Source organism: Jaculus jaculus, chromosome 5 (assembly GCF_020740685.1).
Source record: "Jaculus jaculus isolate mJacJac1 chromosome 5, mJacJac1.mat.Y.cur, whole genome shotgun sequence".
NCBI lineage: Eukaryota > Metazoa > Chordata > Mammalia > Rodentia > Dipodidae > Jaculus > Jaculus jaculus.
Window position 1 is genome coordinate 5,385,758 of NC_059106.1, and position 10,112 is coordinate 5,395,869.

General features: G+C 49.1%; 1 protein-coding gene across 1 annotated transcript; it reads left to right on the top strand.

Moving 5' to 3' along the window:
• Nucleotides 1-4,848: 4,848 nt before the first annotated feature.
• Tex51 (testis expressed 51) lies at nucleotides 4,849-9,845 on the top strand. The gene is made up of 6 exons (XM_045148617.1): nucleotides 4,849-5,047; nucleotides 5,137-5,211; nucleotides 6,875-7,063; nucleotides 7,270-7,353; nucleotides 9,530-9,605; nucleotides 9,692-9,845. The coding sequence occupies exons 1-6, from the start codon at nucleotides 4,849-4,851 to the stop codon at nucleotides 9,843-9,845; spliced, it is 777 nt and encodes a 258-aa protein (XP_045004552.1).
• Nucleotides 9,846-10,112: the final 267 nt, after the last annotated feature.

Genomic DNA, 10,112 nt, shown 5'->3' on the forward strand with positions numbered 1-10,112 from the left:
TGCTGGTGGGTGGCTGGCGTCTCTCTGCTGTGAAGTGAACCAGCTTCTCCCGCCGTTGATGGTGTTTTCCCTGTGAGCCTGAAATAAACCCTTTCCTCCCATAGCCTCCTTCTGGCCCGGTGTTTGTCCAGGACCAATTAAGTAACTGCAACATAAGATAATTACTATGCAACACAAGATGAGCTGCTTCTGGCTGCAGCAGAAGAAACCTGCCCATAACCTGGGCTGTCAACAAATCCTACGGGACTTACTGGCTTCTGAGACAACACCAAGCAGTCCTTCAGAACCACACAAAGTAGTGGTAAAAAGCACCTGAGAAATAGGGAAACATCTGCAGAGAAACGATTATGGCATCATGTCTACATTAGTGAGAAATAACAAAGAGAAGAAGGGGGGAGGAACAGGAGGAGGAGATGAGGTGGGAAAAAAAGCCCAGAAACTTTTCCGATTCAGTGTCCTTGAAAGATTCCTCAGTAAAGACCATAGATACACGGATACTGAGTCAAGTTTAGTTATGAAATTGGTCAATTAGGATGCACATTGCTCTCATATACCCCTTTTCACAATGTATTTTCCACATTCGATTTTTAAGGCATACATGAAATAAAATGCTCTTTCGTGACTGTTGTTACCCAACATTTAGAACAGTGCACACAGTGCTCTGTGGGAGAATGGTCAGGGGATGGGAAACGAGCTGGAGCTCGGCCGGGGTGCTGCGCTCCGGGAGGCGGGCCTGGGGCTGGCCCTCCCTGGCGGCAGGTCGCAGGCGCAGCGGAGCTTGAGGTGGGCCAGGGGAGGGGGCGGCACCCGTTTCATGCTGCCTCCCGTGGCTCCTCGCCCCTCGCTCCCAAGTCCTCTCACCTGTTGCTTTTATCCCTGTGGTTTATCCTAAATATTTGCAGGACTAAGAGACTATGCATTTTCTCAATGTTCCCTCTACAGGCAGCAACGTGGAACTTATTGTCCGGCTTGTACGGGACTTTGTATTTATTGGGAGCCTGCGCCAGACACGCAAGGCGTCTCCTCCGTGGGAGGTCACAGAAGCCCTCGGGCGTGCTGTGGCTTTCCCTGGAGCAGAAGAGCTTCCTGATGCTGGAGAAAAGCGACATCGCAACCGCGCTGACTATCGCTCTGCACCGCCACGTCCCGCTCGGAGGGCTCTGGGGTTGGGAAACAGTCGTTGCCAAGCAACCCCGCTGCGCACACCTGCGGTCCCCAGCCCCACCCCCCAGCAGTGGCAGCCCAGGTAGGAACGGTGCTCATTGCGCATGTGCAGGGCGGGCCGATGGTCTTGCAGGGTTTAGAGCTTAGCTGGAAGGGCTTCTCTCTTGGATTTTAGAAGAGAACTTGACTTCCTGCAGTAACCTTGCTTGGCAGTCATTTTGTTTCAGGAATTGAAATGTGTCATTCTGCAGTCTCCTGGCCTTCAGGATTTCTGCCGAGGGGTCCTGTTACTCTGGGGTCTTTGCCTTTGTGAATAAATTGCTACTTCTCTTCTCTGAAACTTTTGGGGTGCTTTATTTGTTCTGTGATCTTGCCATTTTCACTATATAAAAGTCATTAACGTTATAATTGTAACCATAGCCTCATGTTATTTGGAACTCTAAATGTCTCCTGTATCTGAATGCAAATATATTTCCCTAAATATGGGAAAGTTTTCTGCTATTAGTTCACTAAAATGTTTTCTATGACCTAAATATCTCCACACTGTCTTCAATGGCAGATCTTCATGTTTGGTTTCTGTAGTGTCCCAGAGATTTTGAAAGATGTGGTCATTTTTTTAATTTTTTTTTTTTTTTTTTTTTTGAGGTAGGGTCTCGCTGTAGCCCAGGCTGACCTGGAATTCACTATGTAGTCTCAAGCTGGCCTCAAACTCACAGTGATCCTCCTACCTCGGCCTCCAGAGTGCTGGGACTAAAGGCGTATGCAACCACACCCTGCTTTTTGTTTTTAATATTTTCAAACATATCATTTATTTATTTGAGAGATAGAGAAATGGGGGGGGGAATGGGAGCACCAAGGCCTCCAACCATTTGCAACTCCAGATGCATGCGCCCCCTTGTGCATCTGGTTTATGTGGGTCCTGGGGAATTGAACCTGGGTCCTTTGACTTTGCAGGCAAACACCTTAACTGCTAAGCCAGTTCCTCAGTTTGAGTCTGAATACTTTTATTAGTATCTAAATGTAATAATCAACCTTCCTTTCAAGCTCTGATATTCTTTCTTCTGCCTGATCTGGTCTGTTGGTGATGCTTTGGCTGAGAAGTTCTCTATGGAAGGAATCCAAGGATATGAGATGCAGAGCCCATCCTTGGCTGTAGAAGATAGGATGGAGTCAGCCTATGAGATTTCTCTTAACAGAGAACTCAGCTCAGCTGGGCCCAAACTTCTAGACACTAAGAAGTAATAAATAGGTGTTGTTTAAGGCCACTGAGTTTGTGACAATTTGTTGTTCTGCCATAGAAAACTCATACACATGAAATCTGCACTTGGAGGGTAAGCAGGACAGTAGCAAATGCCAACATGAAAGGTGACCCAGTTGCAAATTCTGACTTGTTGGGGCAAAGCACAATTTGAGGACACAGCAACCAAGATGTGGGAGTGTTGAAACCAAAGTCTAAAATGAGCATTGTTCAGATTCCAACGTGTCTCTGAGATCTCATGCCCTGAAAACAGGAGCCTCACATTCCTATATGAGTGGTATTTGAGCAGAGAGCCCTCAGCGGGTGAGTGGGCCTCAGGGGCTCCGTCCTTCCTCATGAGTAGACTGGTGCAGCCAGAGGCAGGGGTTTAGCAGATTAAGGCACGACGGCCACTTGTGCATGTGCTTGCCGCCTCTCCACAAGATGCTGGCCACCAGGACGCCGTGCAGCAAAGGCCCATGCCGAATGAGGCGTAGATCCAACTGCCACACTCGGGCACTGCCCAGCTCCACAGAAGCGATCCGAATTAGCCTGAGTTGCTGTTTGGTTTATTCTTTTGGTGTGCGCGTGTGTGTGAGTGCAGGCATGGGCCTGCCACGGCCTGTGTGCGCAGATCAGAGAACAGCTTTCAGGTGTCTTGTCTCACCTTCCACCTCATTTTGACAAGGCAGAGGCCCTCGTTCTCCTGTTGTTCACCAGCAAGCTTTCAGAAAATTTTCCTGGGCTGGAGAGATGGCTTAATGGTTAAGCGCTTCCCTGTGAAGCCTGAGGACCCCGGTTCGAGACTCGATTCCCCAGGAGCCACGTTAGCCAGATGCACAAGGGGGCACACGAGTCTGGAATTCGTTTGCAGTGGCTGGAGGCCCTGGCGCACCCATTCCCTCTCTCTATATCTGCCTCTTTCTCTCTCTCTCTGTCACTCTCAAATAAATAAATAAATAATTTTTTTAAAAAAAAGAAAATTTTCCTGTCTCTGCCTCCCTTCTCACCCCCAGCATCCGGGATTACAGAAGATTTCTGGCTTTTACCTGGAATCTGGAGACGTGCACTCAGGTGCTGAAGCTTGTGCGGCAAGTGTTTTATCCACTGAGTCGTAGCTCTCTCTAGTCTCATTCTCCTTTCCAGTTTCTTATCTCATCGTACTGGGTTTTACAAGGCCGTTTCCTGTGTGTATGCAACATACCCGAGCAATACTCCCCGCAACACACCCCTCCACTTCCCATAATTCCCTTTGATCCCCCTGCTTCTATTTCCTGCATCTGTGCATATATGATTTTATGACCCACAAAGGAGAGGAAACATGCAACATTTGCATAAGCAAAAGGATAAATAAAATGTAGTTTATGTGCACAATGTAATTTTATTTATTTAGTTAGTTATTTGAGAAAGAGACAGAAAGAGAGAAAATGGGCACAGCAGGGCCTCTAGCCAATGCAAACAAACTCCAGATGCATTCACCACCATGTGTATCTGGCTTACATGGGTTCTGGGGAGTTGAATCTGGGTCCTTAGGCTTCATAGGCAAGTGCCTTAACCACTAAGCCCTTCGACATAATTTATTTATTTATTTACTTATTTGAGAGAGAAAATGGGCATGCCAGGGCCTCTTTCTGCAGCAAATGAACCCCAGACACAGGCACCATGTTGTATATCTAGCTTTACATGGGTACCGGGAAGTTGAACCCAGGCAGTCAGGCTTTGCAAGCAAGAGCCTTTAACCACTGAACCATCTCCCTAGTCGCACAGTGGAATTTTTTTTCAGCCATAAAGAATGAAGTTCTGTCAACAGCAGGAAAAAATGGTTGTAACTAGAGATAATCATATTAAGAAAATGATAGGGAGGTAATATGATGGAGAATGGAATTTCAAAGGGGAAAGTGCGGGGGGGAAGGGAGGGTATTACCATGGGATTTTTTTTAATCATGGAAAATGTTAATAAAAATTGAAAAAAAAATAAAAAGAACTATCAAAAAAAAAAAAAGAAAATGAAGTCAGTCTCAGAAACATAAATAAACCTTTCTTCTTTACAAAGAACCTGATCTCAGGTATTTTATTACAGCAGTAGAAAATGGACTTGGACCGGAAATGAGATTTCTGGCCTCTAAAGAAGAAGTTTCATCTCCAGTTTAAACAATGGACGGGCTGCTCAGTGTAGCAGTGTTGGACGTGTGCAGGTGCCTGGAAGCACAAGAGATGATGTGTTCTTACCACAGGGGAGAAGGTCCGAACACTGAGATGTCAACAAACAGAAAAGGCTGCCAAAACCCAACCTCAAACCTCAGACCTTCTTCCACTCCCAGCTGGACCCTTGCCTTTTGCCTTACGCTTGGAATGCTCCCTTGTCATGCTACAAGAATGTGGTTCCCAGGGGAACAGGGAGCCAACGTTCCGCAGGAGGAGGAGGGCAAGCAGAAGAAAGCTCACAGATGCTCCCTCTCCTGCTCCTGTGCCTCCTGCCAGGCGCTGATGGGAAGAGCTGCTTCCTCTGCTGGCCGGAGCTGCCTGCGCTCCTGGACTACGACCTGCAGATTCTCTGGGGCAGCCCCGGCCCACCAATAGAGCTCTCTCAAAGCCTGCATTCCTTGTTGCTGGGGGAAGATCAGTTGCTCAGGTCCTGGTATCTCGGTGAGGCACAGCGCACAGGGCTGGGGGCTGCCCTTGCACATGACCTGATCTTGTCCCAACTTGCCTCCTGTCCCATGTTCTGTCCTCAGATCAAGATCATTTGGAAGAGGAAGCAGCCAGATTATTTAACCACATCGACCAGGCCATTAAGAAGCTCAGGGACGGTGAGGAGAAGCGTCCAGGGCCCCAGGGTTTGAGTTGCTAAGACCCATCCCGCACAGCGTTCCCCAAAGGACACTGCCAGTTGGCAGGGAAGGCTCCTGAAGGATACAGCAGGTCACAGTGTATCCTATAGAGTTTGGGCTTGAAAACACTGGATTTGAACTGAAGAGATGGCTAAGTGGTTAAAGACAAGTGCTTACAAAGCCTGATAGCCTGGGTTCAATTCCCCAGTATTCATGTAGAGCCAGATGCCCAAAGTGGCACATGCGTCTGAAGTTTGTTTGCAGTGGCAAGAGGTGCTGGTGTGCCCATATTCTCTCACACACACTCTCTCCTTACAAATAGATAAATGAAAATATTTATGAAAAATATTACCACTTGCTTTAGACCAGCTGTGAGAATAGACATTTGTAATCCTAGCACTAGGGAAGCAGAGACAGGAGGATCGGCAGTTTAAGGTTATCCTTGACCAAGACAGCAAGTTTGAGGCCAGCCTAGACTACATGAGACCCTGTCTTTAAAAAAGAAAAGCAAGGACTGGAGAGATGGCTTAGAGGTTAAAGCACTTGGCTGCAAAACCTAGAGACCCATGTTCGACTCTCCATGTCCCACATAAGCCAGACACACAAGGTGACACAAGCCCACAAGGTCGCATGTGTGCACAAGATGGTGCACATGTCTGGAGCTCAACTGCTGTGGCTGGAATCCCTGGCGAGCTAATTACCCTCCTCTCTCTCCTTCTCTCTCTCTCCCTCTCTCTTGTTCTTGCTTTCTCACTCTCTCACATTAAAAACAAAAACAAAAACAAAAACAAAAAACAGCCAGCCAGGCGTGGTGGCGCACACCTTTAATCCCAGCACTAGGGAGGCAGAGGTAGGAGGATCGCCTGAGTTTGAGACCACCCTGAGACTACATAGTGAATTCCAGGACAGCCTGGACTAGAGTGAGACCCTACCTCAGAAAACTAAAAAAAGAAAAAAAGCCAGTCCGTTGGGTTTGCCTAAAAAAAAAAAAAGAAAGGAAAGGAGAGGAGAGGAGAGGGGAGGGGAGGGGAGGGGAGGGGAGGGGAGGGGAGGGGAGGGGAGGGGAGGGGAGGGGAGGGGAGGGGAGGGGAGGGGAGGGGAGGGGAGGAGGAAGGAAGGAAGGAAGGAAGGAAGGAAGGAAGGAAGGAAGGAAGGAAGGAAGGAAGGAAGGAAGGAAGGAAGGAAAGAAAGAAAGAAGGAAAGAAAGAAGGAAAGAAAGAGGAAGAGAGAAAGAGAAAAGGAGAAGGACAGGGAAAGGAGAAAAGCGAGGACTGGGTCGGTGGCTCAGCGAGTCGAGCCCTTGCTGTGCATGAGGACTGCGCCTTGCGTTCCCAGCACCCACACGAATGCCGGGTGGACGCAGCGGCCCACCTATCATCCATTCCCCAGGAAGCTCGACTAACCGATCAGCAAGCTCTGGGTTCAAGTGACAGACTATCTCAACAAATAGGATGGTGCATGATTAAGCATCAGTCTCTGGCCTCCACATACACACATACACACACACACACACACACACACACACACACACACACACGTACAGACATGCATATACACGTGCACATATACAGAGAGAGAGAGAGAGGAAGAAAAACCACTGGTTTTATATCACTGAGTGCCCCTTTCCTCCTGCTGTGCCCAGATAAGCCTTCACTGCTGGAAGAGGTTCGTGTCCAAAAGAATCTCTTCACTGAGAGGCTGAATGAGAGATCCGAAGGGCTGAAGCAGAGGGGTAAGAAGCGGGTCTCTCCCCACCCACTGCCCAGCCCTTCACCTGATCTGCAGCGCCAGCCGCGCTTGCCCCAGGAATACTGGCCTGCCCACACGCCAGGTGCCTGCCATGCATCCCCCAGCCCCACGCCCTGCTCACACCTCACCCCTCTCAGCTCTGTCTGCCTCCCCAGAACCTCAGTGTCCCCACCATCTCACTTTTCCGGGCAGCTTGCAATGAGTCCTGTGGTGAGCATGTCTGGAGCTGGGCTTGATGGAGGGTAAGTGCCCCTGCCCTGTCTGAGACTCCGACCACCCCTCTCTCAGACATCCGTTCCACACTGGAGGTCACAGATTGTACCAACTGCCAGACACGCTTCCTGTCCTGCCACGACCCCGCCATCTGTCCAGGTCTGTGCCTCTGTCCCCCAAGCCCTCCACCCCGGAGACTATGGTGGTCTTTGTCCATCTGTCTTTTCTGTCCAGCCTCTTTCCGCTGACCGGGGCTGGCTGAAGGAAGGTCGTGCCTTTGGGATTTCCTTCATCCTCATGTCGAGCTTCATACTCTTAGAGCCACTGCTTCTGAAGCCAGCCTGCCTGGAGCACTCCCCATCGATCTTCACCACCTGCACCGCTGTCAGGCCCTTCAGAGTCCCCACTCAAGCTCCCTCACCCTCAACCAGGAGATTTCCTCCGCTTTTCCCTATTTACTTACTTAACTGATTATTATTTTGTGGGGGGTGTGCATGTGTTTGTGTGTGTATGTATACATGCTCATATGTGTGCAGGAGCATATTATGTGCACATGGAGGGCGAGGAGGCATCCTCAGGTACCCTTCTTTAGAAATACCATCCACCTTTTTTTTGACAGCTTCCATATTTACAGACCATAAACCACAATTCCCTCCCCTCCCCCACTCTCCCCTTCACAAATCCACACTCCATCGTATCCCCTCCCTCTCTCCATTAGTCTGTCTTTTATTTTGATGTCATGATCTTTTCCTCCTATTGTGAGGGTTGTGGTGGTTTGAATAGATGGCCCCCAATATATTCAGTTTTTTATTAGCTTGTAGTTTGCATCTGCAGCCACCTGGCTGGAGGTGGTGTCACTGGGTGGATTTTAAAATGTGGTGGTGGGTTTCAGGTTTCAGTCTAAAGAGATGCAAAATGTGCCTAGCAGAGTTCCTGAAGTGTGCTGTGCTGTGTGGCTTTTGGTTTTTTTTTGGCTTGTGCTTCTCTCTCTGTCTCTCTCTCTCCTTGGTCCTGTGAAGGCAGGCCAGCTTCTTCTGCCATTATGGAACTTCCCCTGGATCTGTAAGCTTCAATAAATATCTCTTCCTCCATAACTGTTCCTGATCTGGAAGTTCATCTCAGTGAACCTGAAGCTGTCTGCTACAGGATTTGATACCAGGAGTGGGGTGAAATAAACCTGAAGCAAGAGTCTTGTGTAGGTAGTGTCAGGCACTGTGAGGTCATGGATATCCAGGCCATTTTGTGTCTGGAGGAGCACGTTGTAAGGAGTCCTACCCTTCCTTTGGCTCTTACATTCTTTCCACCACCTCTTCCCCAATGGACCTTGAGCCTTGGAAGGTGTGATAGAGATATTACAGTGCTGAGCACTCCTCTGTCACTTCTTCTCAGCACCATGGTGCCTTTTGGGTCATCCCATCTGCAAAGAGAAGGTTCTCTAACTAAAGGTGAAGGTAGCATTAATATATGGGTATGAACATTAAGAAAAGTGCTTACTGGGCCGTTTCCATCCACCGTCTGTTGAGACAAAGTCTCTCACTGACCTGAAACTAACCTGACTAAGTTTTCTTAGCTGGCCCGCAAGCTCCAGGGAGCCTGTCGCCTCTGCCTCTTCTGCACTGGGATGGCAGGCTCTCACCACTGCCGGGGGGCCTGGGCCTGAACTCAGGTCCTGCGGCTTGAGTGGCAAGCGCTTTACTGAGTTGTCTCCTCAGCCATCTAAAGAGACTCCAAGTGTGTCCCTGGGTTTTCACCATGGCTCCCACCACTCTTCCTCAGATCGCTTCTTCTCTCTCCTGAATTCTAGCCACCTTTCCCCTCTGCCATCTCTGTCTTTCCCGATCACATCACCCCTCCAACAAAAACTCTTTTGCAATGAGAAAATCTACCTACGTATTGTCTTTTTAAAAATTTATTTATTTATTAGCCAGGCGTGGTGGCGCACATCTTTAATCCCAGCACTAGGGAGGCAGAGGTAGGAGGATCACCGTGAGTTCAAGGCCACCCTGAGACTACATAGTGAATTCCAGGTCAGTCTGGGCTAGAGTGAGACCCTACCTCAAAAAAAAAATTTATTTATTTATTTATTTATTTGAGAGAGAGAGGAAGGGAGAGGCAGAGAGAGAATGAGCACATCAGGGCCTCCAGCCACTGCAAATGAACCACAGAAGCATGTGTCCCTTACGTGGGTACTGGGGAATTGAACCTGGGTCCTTAGACTTCACAGGCGAACACCTTAACCACTAAGCCATCTCTCCAGCCCCAGAATATCTTTGTATAACCTTCAGTGTTCCCCCACCGCCACCCTCCCACCCCCTGGCTCCCTTTTCACCCCCAGGCAGGAATAATCAGACCTACAAATGGGCTATAATCCTCATCAGTTCTGTGATGTTCCTGGCTGCAGCTGGCATCAGGTGAGAGATTCCTCCCAGCTCCAACGTCCCCAAGGATTCACGAGTGATCTCTGACTCACTATCCCACCCCTTTTCTTCCTGCCCAGTTGTTACTATCTCTGGCTCCAGTGGAAGAAGAAAGCAGCCAATGCTGTACTAGGGGACAGACCTTTGCAAGATCCTCAAGATACCAAGATAGCAGCTGAGCACATGGGGGTGACAGTAAGGCCCAAAAGCCCAGCTCTGACCCCCACAGTCTGACATGTGTGCAGAAACCCCGAGGGCTGGGATCCAGGACACAGGGAAGCAAAGCTCCAGGCCTCTGTTTCTTACAATGAAGTGCCTCTGCCTTCACTTGTCACTGTCCCAACCACACCCACCCCCAGGACAGCACCATGACTGCCTAGCCATGGCTACCAGATGGATTTGTCCAATGACCCCTGACAGGAAGTCAGAGAGACTGGAGCAGGTTGGAAACCCTGCTTCTTTTGTCTTTATAGGGAAATAGCAGCCAGTTACCTCCATGGG